Source organism: Marmota marmota, unplaced genomic scaffold (genome assembly GCF_001458135.2).
Source record: "Marmota marmota marmota unplaced genomic scaffold, marMar, whole genome shotgun sequence".
Taxonomy (NCBI): Eukaryota; Metazoa; Chordata; class Mammalia; order Rodentia; family Sciuridae; genus Marmota; species Marmota marmota.
The window spans coordinates 3,807,667-3,824,711 of NW_025999982.1; the positions used below are offsets into that span (position 1 = coordinate 3,807,667).

Genomic DNA, 17,045 nt, shown 5'->3' on the forward strand with positions numbered 1-17,045 from the left:
GGAGCTGGATGAGCCCTTCTGCGTTGGTCTCAAGTCTCATCTCAGCCACCATTCTGCTACCCCACTTAGCTCCCTGGCCTGCGGCCCTCCTGGGACACCCGGTGAGCCCTGCTGCCCACACACCTGCAAGATGGTGAAGTTCTCCAGGACACTGTTCATCATGTACTTCTCGGGCAGGTGCTTCAGCTTGTGGATGAAGTTGATCATGTACTCACACATGGGCGAGCGGTGGATGCGGTACACAAAGCGGCCATTCTCCAGCCGGGCATACTCCGTCTGGGAGGGCCAGAAGACATCACCAAGCCTGCCCACACCGGCCCACCCACCCTGTCCCATGGCCCCACTCACCTCCACCTTCTCCACCACCTGCTTGCCAAAGGAGCACACCTTAGTGGACACGCTGATGGTCATGCTGTCAGCAGAACTGTACTGGGAGCTGACCCCATAGAAGGCTCCTGGGCCCTCCTGGATAGTACTGTTGAGGTCAGCCTGGGGATAGGGCAGGGGGTGGGGGTGGATGTCTCAGTTCCTGGCAGAGGCCAGTGGGAGGTGTCACACCCCAGGACCTGTCTCTGGCACTCAGTCCACAGGCCACAGGAGAAGAGCTGGATTAGGGTCAGTTTAGGAAGCTGGATGTGCTGCCCATCTGGGGTGGGGAAGGGTGCTGGGAGCAGGGAGGGACCAGGGTGGCTCACCCAGAACTTGACAAGGAAGAAGGCGTTAGGGGGCCCCTTCTCATAAAGCTCCTTCAGTCCACCCTTTTTCTCAGGGAACTTGTCATAGATCTGCCGCACGTCTACTGCCTCCAGGGGCGGGTCTGAGAAGGCGGGGTTCGTCTGGCCGATGTGCACAAACAGGTGTTTGCTGTACTGTGGGGAGGGCCCAGACAGGGTCAGGGGCACTGGGCACACAGGCCTGGACAGGGGGCTGCACAGGGACTCATGATCCTGACACAGGGTCCTGAACCGCGCAGCATCACCCCCGCCCCACACACATTACCGTGTCGGGGTCTCGCTGCACCTCCATAAAGGCCGAATATTCAAGCAGCCGCAGCCGGGAGGAGGCGATGGTGCGGTCCTGCCACACGGGCACAGAGGCAGCAGCTGGGGGCAGCGGGGCCAGGGGCTCGTAACCTGTAAGGTGAGATGGAGCCTCCTCTGCACGGGCACAGGTGTGTTATCACACACAGAACTGCCATGGCCTGCACCAGGCTCTGCGCAAATAGGCACCCGGTGCCATGGTGCCCCTCAGAGTAGGAACAGGCTGGATTGTGACTTCCTGCGAGGTGTCCTGTACACTGTACACCCACAGAAGGTAGCCCTTACAGCACACGACACACACGCTTCTTTGTGTCACTATTAAAATGTGTCTAAACAGAAAATGCCAAAAAGTAAAAAGAGAAAATAACAACTACCCAGAACCCCAACACCTAGAGAGACAATTTGGGAGGATGTTTACGGGAGCTTTCCAGACACAGGACACATGTGAATGAGCTGTGTCTTGGCCACATATCGTTTTCTGCAATAGTTCCGGAAGTAACAGCAAGATTGTAAGTCCTAATCTCCTGTAGGTGTGGTACACCAGAGTTCCACACACACACACATGAGCGCGCGCACACACACACACACACACTGGCACACATCTGCACGCTGCAGGGGCACTGCCAAGGGAGGGGTGGTGGTGGGCAGCCTTGCCGGGGCACTTACTGCTGAGCGTGGGTGGCAGGGGTGGCTGGATGGGGTAGGCTGGCTGCGCGAAGGGCTTGATGCTGCGGGCAGGACGGTGTGGTTAGAGGCTTTCCTTGGCACCTCTCACCTGCCCCAGTGCCTCATCTGGGACCCCAATAGGAAGTCACCCAGCCTTTCTGCTGAAGCCCAGGAATGTCTGCTGACAAGTTAACTCGAAACCTTTCTGTTTCTTTCACATTTTAACTTTCATGAAATCCTCTGCGCTCACCATTGGTGGACATGTTGAAGGTCGCCTTTCAGCCCCACCCCCACCCTGGAAAGCTGTTCATTAAACTGCGGGTGTGACTTACAATACGTGTTGTAAGAAGGCCAGTAGCTTGACCACCTGCCTGACTCAGGTGAACCCAGTGAAAAATAAACCAAGGGCCGACATAAGTGGATGGCGGGGCTGCAGGTGACGAGCCCAGGAGCACAGAGCTGGGAGCCCCGCTGCAGCCTCCGGTCCTATAGTTTTGCATTCCAGCTCTGCACAGCTGGGCTGGGGCCCAGATGGGGGAGCCCGTGGCTGGCAGGAGGGGACCTGCAGTACTCACTCCTGAGAGGGTCCAGGCTGCTGTCCCAGAAGAGGGGGGCTGCTCCAGAACTGCAGATGGGACAAAGCCAGGGCCTTCAGGATCCATGAATCCCAGAAGGCCCAGACCCCCCAGCCCCATCTCCCAGGATCCAGTACCCTTGAGGACGTGGAGAAGACGGCCTGCGGCAGAGGGGAGGGCGGGCTGAACTTGTTCTGCAGGACACTGGCGGAGACGATCTGGGCAGAGGACATGGATGCCATGCTCTGGAGGGCTTTGTCCTTGGAGACCTGGTCCTGGGGATGGGAGGGTGGAAGTGAGACCTGTGCCAGGCCCCCCGACCCAGAGGGCTTTGGGAGGCCAGGTGTGGACTCCAGTCCCAGCTCTGCCATGAGGTCTCTTTGAGTGTCTTCCCTGAGCCCAATCGCCTAGGTGTACGTCAACTCCCTGACCACAACCCATAGTGAGGAACAGCACTGCTTTATGCCACAGCCCACTGTGGCCGTCCCTCAGGATCCATGGGGAACAGGATCCAAATGCTCACGAGTCCCTTATGTAAACTGGTTCTGCATTTTAAAGAACCTACACATTCTTCTGTGTCCTTTCAATCATCTCCAGATTATTTCTAATATCTAGCGCAATACAAATTATATGCAAATTGTCCTCCCCCAAGAGGCCTGGAGCATGGGTGCGAGTAACAGTTTACTTTCAGAGAGGTCTTGCCAAGATGCTGAGGCTGGCCTTGAACATCTTCCTGCCTCAGCCTCTGGAGTTGCTGGGATTACATGTGCCCTTGCACCCGGCATAAAAAATTTTTATACTAGAATTTTTAGGGAATAATGTCAAGGAAAAGAGGTCTGTATGTGTTCAGTACAGACAATCTTTTTCAAATATTTTAAAATCTGGGGCTGGTTGAATCCACAGGTTCAGAACCCATGGAAACAGAAGCCTAGCAGTATCTACCAAAATATTTCCCCTTGATGGACACCGCACACACTCGTAATTTCTATTTCTTCAGGGTGTCTTCAAGTATGATACGTGGACCAACAGCACCAGCATCACCAGGGAACAGGTGAGAAAATTAACCTTTCAGGCCTCAGCATGGACCTAAGAAATCAGGAACCCTGAGGGAAGCCCCAGAGGTCTGTTTGAACGAGCCCCTCCGGGGGACCTGCCTCCCACCGAAGCCTGTGAACAACTGCATTTCATTTTTACAAATGCTGCTTGCAAACGTGTTAAACTGATTTCATAATCCATAATTTGTTTTTGTTTGTTTGTCTGAGGTGCTGAGGACTGAATCCTGGGCCTGGCGCATGCTAGGCAAGCCTCTACCACCAAGCCACACCCCGAGTCCCCTGGACTCTGTAATTTGAAAACTCCACAGGTGGCGCTCTAGACCCTCCCCCGGGAGGCGGTGCAACTTACCAGGTTCATGGCCTGTGAAGGAGAGGAGGACAGATTAGAAGAGACATGGTGACAGCTCCATGGGGCAAGGGGACATGTCTTTTCACCTACCCCCACCCAGTGCCCACCTGGCTATCAGCTCCCGGGGAGCCCAGGGAAGCTTAGAGGCAGCCGTGGGCACTGCCCACCCCCCGAAGGGAGTGCCTGCCAGCTGGGGGTGCCCTGGAAGGGGTAGGATGAAGGGGGGACAAGCTGGCACACCCTGCATCTGTCCCCTGGAACTGTGTCTAGGATGGGGAGCTAGGGGCAGGGAAAGGAGCATCCGGGCAGCTCCTCAACCCCAGACCCAGGTCCTCAGGCACAGAGCAGCCAGGACCATGAGGAAATGGCGTGCCCACCTCCTCAGCCCTGCCAGCCAGCATCCACCTGCCCACCTGGAGTCCCCATGCGATTAGCAAGCAGCAATCAGAATGAAGGAGAAAAGGAATCAGAGGAGAGATGGCTCTTAGTGGCCCCAAGTCGGTCTCCCTCTCTCTCGCTGTAGGGCTGCCACCCCCCACTCTCGGGCTCCTGCTCAGTCTCCAGGGGCTGTGGCCCTGAGAAGCCTGTCACAGCCTTCGGGCTCCCGGCTCACACCTGTGCTTCTGAGACCCCCGCTCAGCGCTCAGCCCTCAGCCCTCTCCTGGGCAGAGCCAGGCCGAGTGACAGGGAGCCCCATACCTTCAACTTGGATTGAATCTCCCGAGATTTCCGCCTGGCTAGAACCTGCAAGTGGCTAGAGACCTGTAGAGAGAGAGCAAGAAAGAAAGAAAAAAGAACGGAAAGAGAGCAAGAACACAGCTTAGCCAGAGAAGAGGCACGGCGGGGCTGGAGAGCCGTGAGGCAGAGGCCCGGGCTGTGCAGAGTGGCAGAGGCACCGTGAGGAGGGGCCCAGGGAGGCCTGAGGCCCCAGTCAGGCGCCCAACATACCTTGATGCCAACCTGGTACTCCCGCACCTTCTTCCGAGCTAGAACCTGTATGTGGCTGGACACCTAGGGGCCGCCCCGCGTCCCGCCGAGAGGAAAACACAGACAGTGAGGAGGCACAGCCGCGGGGTGGGCCATGGGCAGGGTGATCCCAGCCCTCATCTCTGGGGGACCAAATGTAAATGGGGGAACTGTGGGCAGTTGCCTCCTGGCACTGCCAATTCTGCTCTCATCTTGGTCTTGTATTGATTAAGAGCCCACCATGTCTTCCAGGACCACCATGTACAGTTATGTAGTTTGTTCACTGCACAAAAATACCTGGCCAGAGGGTACCAGTGAGAGTTGAAATCTAGCCCTGGTACAGGGCTGCACCTAGCTCAGAGGAAGGGTGTCTTTCCCCCTCTTTTTCTCACTGGTGTCCTTAGAGGAGAGACCTTTTTCTCACACGACAGAGGATAGCAATAGCCAGGATGCTCCAGCTAGTCATTAGGTCATACACTAAGGCCAAGATCTCCCTGCTACCGCTGCCCACCTCCTGTCCACCACGGCAGCTTGCTAGCCCATAAACCCAGCTTCTTTCCTAACACATGTGCCTTCCCTCTCCTTGGACTAACATGCTGGCCTGGGGTAAGTACACAGTAAGTGCTCTTAATTGCACCTCGGGCTCTGCCAGCAACCTCCTTCCTGCAGCCTCTATGGGCAACCCTGAGCTAATCCCACTCTTAGTGTGTATGTCCTGGGCTCGTGTGCCTGACGTCCTCAAGGAACAAACCGAGTCCCAGAGATCCACTGTCAGCCACTGCACTGGCTCTTGGCTTTCTCTGCAAGTTGCTTTTGTCCCCACAGAGACACAGTTTCTTTTCCTTTTTAATCACAGCCTGAAAGTTACCATGTATGTGGTGCTCAGCGGCTCTGCTACTGGGTTAGGACCTGGTAGGCCTCCTCCCAGGCAGCACTGCACACAGGAATCAGGCTCAGGGGCAGCGAGATTAAGGACCACTTTAGGCCACGAGATGCCATGTTCACTAGGCACACACGAATTCAGCACTTCACACACACACAAATTCATTTGATCTTTGTAGCAGCACTAATCCAACTTCTGACAGATGATGAAATCTAAGCACAGAGGGGTTAAGCAATTATTCCTAGGACACCCAGCTGTGTGCAAGAGCTGCGACTTGAACCCAGGCTGCCGGATGCCCCAGCCCACTTGCTTCCCTACCAAGCTATTCTACCAGGACTCCTCAGACCCGTAGGCACAGGGCACCACCTCCAAATGGCCAGCTCTGTGACAGCTGAAAGTCACATGGGACTCAATCCCAACTTAATATTCAGCTGTTCGGTCAACGTGGAGGCATGGCACTTGCTATTAACTGCTGCATGCAATTAATCTGAAAAAAACTAAAACTGCATTTCTTTGTCCCAAACTCCCGTCAGCTAGTTGGTCATTGTCACACACACAGACAAGCCCCATCCACACAACCACAGGATGGGTCCCCTTTTTGAAGGGGACGTTAGACGTAAAACCCAGAGTCCTAACCGAGAATAAAGCTGGAGGGAGTCCCACTGGTGGAGAAGGATGAGGACGGTGGTTTGTAAACACCAGGCTGGCCATGAAGCAGGGCTCAGAGCGCCCCCTTCCTGGCCCAGGACAGCTCTGTTTATAGTAAGGACAGTGACCGTAACAGCAGTGACAGTGGCAAACGCTTACAGGGCACGGTTTCCAGCCCTCACACCTTGGCTCCCTTAACGGCTGAAGAACTGAGGCTGGGGGACTCCCCCCTGCCCCTGGCAGCAGAGCTGGGTTTTGGACCTGGGGTCTGAGCCCCGAGTCCCTGTTCTTAACCAACAGGCTCGACTCCTTCATGGGCCCAGGGACGGGGTGGGCAGCTGCCTGCCGCCCCCTGGAGCCTGTGCAGCGTGGAACCTCAGAGTGAGCTCAGTGAATTCACGCTGCACCTTCGAGGTGGGGCAGGGAGGTGTTTAGTCAATGTTTAGTCAATGGTCCAAATCTCCCCCAGACAGGGAGGGTGGGAGGCTGAAGGTGGGAACGGCCTCCCTCCCTTCCTCCAGGTTCCTGCCTCCAGCCCAGCCTCACTCCCAGGCACCCCAAATGCAACTCAGCAAAACCCACGGCCCTCCGGGTTTCCTGCCACCACCCACTGCTTTCTCTGGACCAGAAGCCATCACTGTTTCTCTCTCCATTCCCACCACCACCGTCACCGTCACCGTCGTCACCCTTGTCCAGGGCCTTCTCCACCTCCCGGTCAGTCTCCCTGCCTCCACCGGGCCCTCCCTGATCCACTGCCCTGGCTGACCCAGGGCCTCCTTCCTCCACAGCTGCCACCTTCCACTCTCTCTAAACCGGCCTTGAATCCTGCCACCCTGGGGGACACTGTCACCCACACTTCTAGCTGAACAACAGCCTCTCCCACTCCACACTACACTGCCCCTGGGTGGCTCGCCCTGTCCAGTGAGCTGAATCCTGGATCCACCCACTCCAGCCCAGTGACATGGAGGAGTTACTTAACCTCCCTGTACCTCAGTTTCCTCATCTGAAAAATGGAGACAATCACTGTGCCCACCTCCTAAGTTGCTGAGAGGATTAAATAAATTGGTATAAAGTGAGTTTTGCAGGGATTTAGGATTTTTATGATTATACTCAGGTGTCACTTAAGGATGGGAAGAGTTCTGAGAAGCGTGTCATTAAGTTGTTTTGCCACTGTGCAAACATCAGAGGGTACTTACACAAGCCTGGAGGTACAGCCTGCCACACACCTAGGCTGCATGGTACAGACTGGTACACATGGCCTCCGGTGACTAACACATCATTACGTGGTGTGTGACTGCACTGCAATCTGCATAGCCAACTTGCTCAGCCTGAAAGGGTCCTCCTTTTCTTCTCTGACTGACTCTTAAAAATGCAGCTCAGGTGCCACCTCCTCCAGGAAGCCCTCCCTCGCCCTCCTCCTGGCCTGGTCTGGTTTAGATGCTCATCTGCCTGTCTATCAGTGCCCTGCACACCCCTGTCTCAGCCAGGCCATCCTGCTCTGTACTTGTCTGTCTCCCTGACGGTGACTGGGCCACTCAGGTGGTGGCTTTTCTGTAGGCCCTGAAGTACAGGCCATGGGTGGGTGGCAGGTAGTCAGGGAAGACAGTGGGGCCACCTCCCCAGGAGCTACGAGTGGGCCCGTGAGGACACCCGGGACAGGGGAGCATCAATGCAGCAGGGCAGGGCGGGGCAGGCTGGGCAGGCCGCTCTGAAGAAGGGGCAGCTTGGAGCAGGCCCGGGGGGTGCAGTCTAGGGGAGTGACCGGTCTCGGTACCTGTTTCCTTGTCCGCGTCTTTCCTGTCCTTAATTTAATGTAGCGCGCGATCAGCTCATTCCGACCTAGATGAGGTAAGAGAGAAAATGAGGCGAGGGAAGAGGGCAGAGCGGAGACCCCACAGGGACCCTTCCTCACTGTCCCCAAGCTGCACAAGTGGGCAGGCGAGGGTGGCTGGGGAGTCCCAGGTGCTGGGACCTGGGGGTGGCTCATCAGGAGAGATGGGGATGGGGGCTTTAGAGTAGGTGTCCTGCAGATGCCTGGGGCAGGTGTGTTGTAGGACAGCCAGACAGGGGGCCCAGAGGGCCTGGCCTGGGTGGCACCCCTGTCACTTGCAGCCTGGAGCAGTGCTTCTCTCCTGGGTCACCAGCTTGGAAGCTGGGTGACCCAGCGGGTGGGCACCTCAGCACATGCCCATTCACAGCCTGAGAGATCTGGACTGAGGTCCAGCCTCACTGTGTCCTGGTCACGGGGCACCCTAGACAAGTCCCTTCCCTTCCTCTGTGAAGAAAGACCGGGAAGACAGGATAAAAGGAGTGGACGTATGGAACCTGTCTCCTACACGGACAACCTGTGAGAAAGGTGTCACTATGTGTATCACGGTGTCCTTGTGCCTGCCGTCCCATATCTTAGGTTGCTGCTTCTCCTACCCCTAAGAGTGCCAAGCTGCCTGTGAGCCTCGTGGGGGCCCTGCTCAGCCCCCAGGAACCCTGGGGAACTGGCCCTGTGAGGGGGCCCCTGGACACATGCTTGGGTGTGTGCCAGCATCCTCTACCCCAAAATCTAAGCCCACTGTCCCCCAACCCCTTGGCCTCCACAGAATGGCCACATTCTCCAAATTCCTCTCCCATGACAGAGCCATCCCCACGTGCTCCGCCCATCACCCAGCCCCTCTCCACCCCACTCCCTCCACCCTGTCTAAAAATACCCTGTGGGGCTGCCCCGGCCATCTGGGAGGTGGCAGTGGGGGCAGGAAGCCCCCACCCTCTAGAAGGCACCCTGGAACATCTGCCTACGCAGGAAGAGGGGGCTCGGGTGCTAAGGACAGGCGCGGCACCGGGGGTGGAACGGAAGGAGGCACAGGCCTGCCATTTCCCACATTGCCAGAGTCCTGCCATTGGGAGAGGGGCTGGGGGCCTGTCTCCACAGCCACAGGCTGTTGGAGGGCTGCGCAGCTGGCGGAGACCAGGGCGGAAGCGTCAGAGGGCCGGTTATTCCAGAGAAGGCAGCTCTGGGGGCTCCCTCGGGTGGTGCTGCGCAGGACCCGCGCTGCCTTCTGGAGCAGCCAGACGGCAGAAGGGGCCAGAAAACCGGGAGCGGGCAGGGAGAGGGGCGTCTGAAGAACTGAAAAGGCCCCGTCCTCCCGTCCTCCTCCCAGCACAGGCCCTGGTCACAGCGTGACCTTCCACCCGACCCTGGCAGGAGCTGTGCGGAGCTGTCTGGCGGGCCTCGCCCCCAGGCCTCCTTCCCACACCCTCCCAGGCAGGGACCCTCGCCCAGGCCTGGACACTGGACTGACCCAGTTTCCTGGGCCCACTGAGTCACCCCGAAACCTCCAGGCCGGCAGCGGAGGAGAGGCGGAGCAGGCGGGGTGAGGTGTGGGCTGCGGGCCGCCCGGCTGGTTTGAGGAGGCCCCAGACACCAGGCTGCACGCCCAGACTCGCCGGCCGCCTGCCCAGGCCCCAGGACTTCCCCGACTGGTTGGGTGAGGGGCAGAGAGCAGGGGGCGGGGCCGGGCGGCCGTCCGTGTCCCGTGCCTGCCGCACGCACCGTACATCTTGCCCTCGTCCGACAGGATGATCTTGCGCCGGCCGCAGGGCGGGTAGATGGCCAGGGCCTCCTGGAAGCTCTGCTCGATGTCCGGGCTCCACACGCCCTCGGCGTCGTTGTCCAGCCCCTTGTCCAGGCCCTCGGGCCCATCCTCCCGGGCCTCCCCGGGGCTGCTGCTGGCATTCCAGCTGTTGGACGCTATGGTGCTGGTTGCTCTGGGCTCTGGGCCTGAGCCCACTGGACGGCCTGAGCCTGGGGGGCAGAGGCGGAGGGTGAGTGCCAGGGTCCTTCTGCCCACAGCCATCTCCCATCCCCCAGTCACCTCTGGACCCTGCCCCCACCCCCAGTCCCACTCCAGGGCAGGGGCTCCCAGGTGTTCCAAGGTGGGATGGAGGTCACCAGAGGTCATGCTTCTTTAGAGCCGTGTGGACAAGCTACTTTACCTCTCTGAGCCTTCACCCTGTAAAATGAGGAAAGGGCCTCCTTAGGGGGGTTGTAGGGGTAAAAATTTAAATGAGATCATGACGAAGTACCAACCACAATGCCTGTCAGAACACTCAAGAAATAGTCCTGGTAGTGACCAATAACAGCAACAGCGACAATGCCATACACACACATGCTCTTCCTGGGGGAAAAGCACTTGCATATGCATTCAGTCAGAGCCACAGCAGGGAAGGGATAACAGGAGCAATGCCCATTACTGCGGTAAAGAAAACTGAGGCTCACAAGTCAAACGGCTGCCAAGGCACCAAGAGGAGCATCTAGGAAGAGCAGGGACAGGGCAAGGGGTTTCTGCTGCTCTCAGAGGGACATTGTGGCTCTCGCCCAGCAGAGAAGATGCCCAACCAGGGACCCTACCTCTCATTCTTACCCAACCAATGCAACCTTGCTGAGGAACACTGGTGGGATAAAGAGGGTCCCAGACCTGAGAGAGGAATGGCTGCTCCTTCCCTAAATAGACAACTAAGGAGAACCTTGCCGAGGAACCCAGACGCAGGGCAGGAAATGCCCCAGGAATTGGAAGAAGACAGCGACGATGGCTGCTGGCCGGCACGGGAATGGCTGAGAAGGTGCCCCGCCAACAGCCAAGCCAGACCCCACCCGCTCCTCCATCCCACTTCCTGTTCCCTCACCTCCAGGGCCCCAGTGCAGCCCATAAACCACCCACACGCCTCCCCTGTCCTGACCCACACAGCAGATGGGCCAGGGCTCTGTAAACTGAGTTCCGGGCAGTTGCCGGGCTGGGTTATTAATTCAGAGCACATCAGCCAGTCCCCGCAAAGCACAGCCTCTCCTCAAACCCTCAACCCAGAACCTGCATGACCGATGCATATCAGAGTCCAGGGGCCACAGGGCCTGTGGGGCTGTGACCCTAGAGCTTTGCTCTGGGCAGCAGAAAACACAGTGGGCAGGGTATCCTCAGAGTGGGGAGCCCATCAGGAACCAGGGAGGGGAATTATGACAGGCCCTGCTGAATGGCAGCAGGGGTGGGTGTGGGTGGGGGTATGGGGGCTTTCTCCCTGTGGAGCAACCTGTTTGCTCTGAGAAGCCTAAGGGGGTCACTAGTGGAATGGGGTTATCTGAGTATCAGGCAGACATTGAATTTAGACTTAATTTTACTACTAATAACAGCACCTGCCATGTGCCAGGCATGGCTCTGGAATTTTACACACGTTGACTCATTTAATCCTCATCATAATCCTACTGAAAAGACATCATTATTCCTACTTTACAGATAAGAAAGCCAAGGACAGAGAGGTTCAACAACTGGCTCAAGGAAACACAGCAAGTAAGTGCTAGAGCTGGGTTCTGAGCCCAGGGTATTTGGCTGGAGTCTTTTAACCAAGCACGCCCAGCTCTCACAGCAGCTGCCTTGAGTCTGCTCAGTGGGTCCAGGCCAGGGGATCCCCTCAGTCCAAGCAGCTGGAGCAACTTCAAGACACCCCCGGCTCCGCCGCCACACACTGCTGTGTATGCCTTCGTGTGAGGCCTGCAAGACCACTAGGAAATTGTTTGCAGGGCCAGTGGGTAGCCAGAGTCAGAAGGGCCAGATTCCCCCATCCCCAGCCTGTCCCTCACGCCAGGAATCAGTATGCAGACCCCCCAGCCTCAAGGTCAATGCTTAGATAGGAATGAGGGGACAAAGGGGTGCTGTCTGGTGGGGGAGGGATGCTGAGGGGCCAGGGACTCTCATGTTGAAGCTGTTGGGAAGCTGGGCCTCTCCCCAAATTGGCTCTTAGAGGGAGGGAAAGAGGGGTTCCTTGGCTTCCACCCTCCTGGGGAAGTCCTCAACCCCTTCCCCAGGCCTCCCTCAGAGCAGCATGGGACCCAGTGCATGGGGGCCCTGGCAGCCCCAGACTTCTGCAGCAGCTTGCGGCCTCCCTTGTCCAGGAGGTGCCCCCCCTCCCCTCCCGGGTGATGTCAGCCCCGCCCCGCCCCCTCGGGAGCACTGTGGCCAAATATGGCGAACAGAGCAGCGCCCGCCTGCCTGGAGCTGGGACAGACTGGGGGCAGGGCAGTGGCCCCTGGTGGCAGGACTAGGGCAGCTGGGGAGGGGGAGGGGCACAGTGGGGGCCCAAAGGACGAGTCAAGGAGAGAATGGGGACCCTGGTCCCTCATGCTGGCTCTTAGGCACCCGCAGGACTGACCTTCCAGGAAAGCCCCTGGGGGCAGAGGTGCCCACACAGGGGCCTGCAGGTGGCACCCCCAAAACAGACCTCTGCCCAGCAGCACCAGTGAGCAGATCTGCTGCTGTGTTCCTACCCCAGGAGGAGGTGCGCAAGTGGACAATCACAGCGGGCAGCTGCTGGGGGCTGGTGAGGTCTCCAGCGACTTCATCATGCAGGAAGGGTCAGCGTGAGGAGCCACCTGGCTGCTGTCTCCCAGAATTACTACCCTGTTTGCGGCAAGGACAGCGACTCACAGGTGCCCACCCCCTGGCCCCTGCCCCACTGGGACTGGCCTGGTGACAGAAGTGGCTACAGGCTACAGAGCAGCATGGGGCTGACTGGGGCAGGAGGGCAGGCAGGGATTGGGAGGGACGCAGCCCCCGGGGCAAACCACCTTGCTGGGCTGTGCCAGCAAGAGGGGCAGGAGACCCAGTGAAGGCTGGGAGTGGAGCCTGAGAGCAGAGGGGACAGGGTAGGACAGACAGACAAGAGTCCCAGAGAGAGAGCCAGAGGAGACGGGGTGCCAGAGCCACAGACAGATGGAAAAAGCTGGGGTGGGGGGAGAAGAGTAAAAAGAGTGGTCACACCACACAGAGACCAAGACCCAGGGAGGGGGCATGCAGCAGAGGGAGTAAAGGGGACAGGAGGGGAAAAGCCAATAAACCCAGATAAGATAGGCATGGGTGGGGCGGGGGTGCAGAGAAAGACAGGGACAAGGACAGAGATACCCAGAGGTCAGGGCAGACCAAAAAAGAAGGAGTGACGGGGAAGGCCACAGTGGAATCAGCCACATCCAGGCCATCCCGCCCCGTCCCGTCCCAGGGCTCAGCCCTCCACTTCCAGCTCAGGCCGCAGCCCTCAGGTGGGCTACTCAGCCTCACCCTGCCTGACCAGCCCCACCTGCTTTGCCTTTCCCAGGCCCTCAGCCTTCCGGGGTCAGAAGGTGGCTCTGGGTGGTGGTGGCAAGCACAGGGGCTAGGAGGCTAGGTGAGCAGGCTTTGGGGCCCTGGAGCAGATAAGGGGCACCTTACTGCCCACTCCCCACCCTGAGGCCAGACCTGCTGGAAGAACTGGCTGGACAGCTCCAGGGATGCAGCCAGAGCTGAGCTGCTGCAGAGGCCCCAGCCCCGTCCCTGTCCCTAGTCCCTGTCCCTAGCCCACCAGGCCCTATACAGCTCCTCCACCAGGGGGAGGGCGGTCCAGGCCGAAGCACAAGCTGTTTCAGAACTGTACCCTGGTGGGAAAGGCAGACTGGCAGGAGCACACCTACCCCGCCTCCCTGCCACCCTGCACCAGTCCACAGGGCAGCCTGTCTCCCCAGACCCCGGCCCTCCATTCAAGTGTGGGAGGATCTGTGAAGTGCGTGAGCCCCCTGTCCTCACCCTGGGCTTGGCTGAGCAGCAGGGTTGAGCATGGGAAGGCAAGGGGGGGGGCGGGGGGAGGGGACCTGGAGAGCTTCCCCAGCCCTTGGCCTTTCCTCCTACCCCCACCTACCCGCCCCACAGTGGGCCAGCTGTTCTCCAGCTGCCAAGACTCCCACCCTAGAAGTGGCCACGCTCTGGTTAGGACCAGACTGTGCTGGGGGGAGGGGGTAAGGATGGTGTTTGCATCCCCCACCTCCAGCTCAAGGACCCTTGAAGGACCCTGCCAAGTGGCCACACCCTGCCAGGCTGCGGAGGGAGGACCCTCTTCCCTGGAGCAGGATCCGGGATTTTTACAGGAGGAAGCAATTTGCAGAGCCCACTAGGAGGAGATGGGGGCCTCCGCCCCTCTCCCCCAGATCATTAATGTGCTTCCAATTTGGGAATCAAGCCTCTACCCCTCCTCCTCCAACCACTTGGGGTGGGGGTTTTCTTGGGACCAGTGTGGGGTGGATAGTCCCCCCAGGCTCCCTTCTCCAAAGCTCATCCATAGGTTGTCAGTGTAGGAGGCGGGCTGGAGAGAGTTTTCAAGTCTCCTGCAGAGAAGGGACCAGTTCTGGACCTTCTCCGGCTCTTTGAGACTGTCCTTCCCTCATCTGGTCCCATACCCAAGGAGGGAGTCCCAGGTATCAGTGGGGACCCCTTGGTTCTCAATTAACAGTGGGCTGCATCTTGGGCCCCTGGTGCCCTGGGTCACCCACTGAGCTGTACCAGCCACTCAGGCTTTCTCTGTGCTCTTCCTTTCTCATACATGCTCTGTTTACTGCCATTGTCCTGCTCATTCCCTGTCACCTGAGCCTCTCCCCTTCCTTTTTAAAATTTGTATTCTGACAAAATATACATAAAACATAAGTTTTACCATTGAAACTATTTCTATGTGCACAATTGAGTGGCACCAAGGACATTTCTTCTTATGGTTTTGAACAGTATCTTTTCATGGTCTTCCACATAGATGCCACATGCATTGGGGTCTCAGGTCCCCACAAGCATCACCCACAGGATCCCACGCCCTGTCTGGCACAGCCCTGAGGACATCACCCACACCAGCTCAGATACTGACCACCCACAGAGCCGGTCTCAGTCACACCCCACAGTTTCTTTCACACAGACATGCGCACTCAGAGTGGCAATCGCTGTTTCCCCTGTGCACGGTGTTCACACTCAGATCCTCGCCACAGTACACCTCAGATGTGACCACTGTGCCCTTGTCACATAGCATGGCCACAGTGGGTCCTATCCTTTTATTCATACCTAGTGTCCTATCCAGTCACACCTGAGGCCATCTCATGCTGTTTCACAACATACAACATCAGAACTGGTCACGCTGCAGCATCCTCTGTCACCCAGGATGTCACTGGTTCTGCCTCTGACACATGCAGCCTCACATTTGTGCACACCCTCCTCAGGCACACACACAGATGGCCAAGCAGTTTCCCTCACAGACTCCAGTGTGATGGCCACACACACAGGGAACGTCACCCATACAGCTTCCCACATAAGCATGCAGTGAAGATTTGCAGATTCTCCCAGGGACTTATATTGCCAGTCACACAGAGAAAATGTCACAGTGGCTCTCACATGCATGAATTTCACAAAGTAACAGAAAGTTTCTCTCACATACATTTCCAACCTCCCAGGAACTGTGGAGCACAGGCCTCTCCCACACACATTCATCCGACACACGGTCTCATCCACACAGTGTCACACTCCCGGCCTCTCTCGCACACCCAGCATCACACACAGTTGCACTGTTTTCCCCGTATCACTTCCTGTCCAATTGAGCCTGGCAGGGAGTACAGGAAGCAATCAGCACTCTAGGAAACCCCAAGGGCTGAGGTTTTGCAGGGGGATGGAATTCTCAACGGGGCCCTAGCCTCCAGCCCCCTGTGGGTCCAAGGGAAGGAGCAGGGCCCTCTCCAGTTGGGCAGCAGCCACTCCTGAAGCAGATCTCCAGGGAAAGGCCGTGGGGACAATGCTGAGTGTGACCTGCTGACCTCCCAGCTCTAACTAGAGAGGCTCTTGGGTGGCTCTTGCCATGTCCTCAGGGCTGCCCAGAGGTCCTCGGAGACCTAGATCCTGAAGGCCACCTTTTACACCCCACCGCTTCTGCTGCCCTGTGTGGGAAAAAGAGGCCGGGAACCTCCACAGAGGACGGCAGCATTCAGACCCTCAAAGCTCCCCAGCTGGCACCACCAGCTTCCTTCTCACTATGAACTCCCTTTCTGCTCCACTGTACCCTGAGCAAGGAGGTGGGTAGGACAGGCAGCTCCTGTTCCAGCCTCTTCCACAGTGAGCCCTAGTGGGCCCCCAGAGGCCTCTGGGAGTGGAACAGAGGGGCAGCCATCCAGGTGGTCTCTGAACACCCCAATTCATCTAGCCCTGCTATATCCTACTCCAGACGACAAGTTTCCCCAACTCTACTGGGCCTCCCTGTCCCTTGACACCTGCTGCAGGCAAAGTTTTCAGCCATGTCTACCTGGTGTAGCTACTCCTCACCGCCTCCCGCCCTGTCTGTCTTGCCTTCTTCGCTGCACCATTTGGGAGAACCCACACAACTGTCTTGAACCCACCTGGTTCAAGCTCACTGATGGGAGGAGAAGGAAGGTAAAGGAGGGATACAGAGACTCTGGGAGGGCTCCAAGAAAAGACACCCGAGAAAGTCATTTATTCCAAGCAGGGAAACTGAGACCCAAAAGACTTCAACTTGACACAGTTAGTGAAAGGTTCACCTGGGACCAGATCCCTAATTTCTTGACCGCCTCTGTTGAGCTACCTCGTCTTGATTTAGTTTGTCTCCAACCAGCAGTGTATATTAGGGTCTGCAAACCTGTGAGGGCCAGCATGGGGCTTAGGGCATGCATGCTCAGGGGCACATATGTCAACACACAGGCACACACACTCAAAGCTCTCTCCTGCCAACCATTGACCATTCTGCTCAGCCATGTCCCAGCACATATGTGCTAATTAGCATTAATTACTGTTACCTCCTGGGAGATGGGGGCGGGAGCAAGAGCCTGAGATGCTTATAGGTTCCTAGCCACTCCAGAAGGAGTGGGGATACAGGGACCCTGAAGTGACCCTCACCAGATAGATAACCAATCTGGGAAGATACACACATCGGTCTATCCCCTGCCCACAGGGTGAGCAGGAACCCAGAAGAGCACAAAACCAGGTACTTTGGGGGTACCTCTAGAGGAGAGGGTCTTGGGAAGGGGCTATAGGAGTCTGA

The 17,045-nt window shown here is 57.7% G+C and overlaps 1 protein-coding gene across 6 annotated transcripts in view; it reads right to left on the reverse strand.

Moving 5' to 3' along the window:
- Tead3 (TEA domain transcription factor 3) overlaps positions 1 to 12,621 on the reverse strand; it is a 13,885-nt gene extending 1,264 nt beyond the window's left edge. Inside the window, exons 1-14 of one of the 6 annotated variants that reach the window (XM_048805159.1) lie at positions 12,490 to 12,621; positions 10,170 to 10,186; positions 9,732 to 9,978; positions 7,957 to 8,021; positions 4,634 to 4,696; positions 4,385 to 4,447; positions 3,686 to 3,697; positions 2,419 to 2,556; positions 2,282 to 2,331; positions 1,707 to 1,768; positions 1,000 to 1,133; positions 696 to 869; positions 349 to 489; positions 124 to 276 (exon numbers count right to left, since the gene is read on the reverse strand). In XM_048805159.1, coding sequence (XP_048661116.1) covers positions 124 to 276; positions 349 to 489; positions 696 to 869; positions 1,000 to 1,133; positions 1,707 to 1,768; positions 2,282 to 2,331; positions 2,419 to 2,556; positions 3,686 to 3,697; positions 4,385 to 4,447; positions 4,634 to 4,696; positions 7,957 to 8,021; positions 9,732 to 9,909 — 1,233 coding nt within the window. In that variant the 5' untranslated portion in view covers positions 9,910 to 9,978; positions 10,170 to 10,186; positions 12,490 to 12,621. Of the gene's footprint in view, positions 1 to 123; positions 277 to 348; positions 490 to 695; positions 870 to 999; positions 1,134 to 1,706; positions 1,769 to 2,281; positions 2,332 to 2,418; positions 2,557 to 3,685; positions 3,698 to 4,384; positions 4,448 to 4,633; positions 4,697 to 7,956; positions 8,022 to 9,726; positions 12,111 to 12,489 lie in introns of those variants that run through there. The other 5 variants (XM_048805161.1, XM_015487598.2, XM_048805160.1 and 2 more) reach the window with 5 other exon arrangements.
- Positions 12,622 to 17,045: the final 4,424 nt, after the last annotated feature.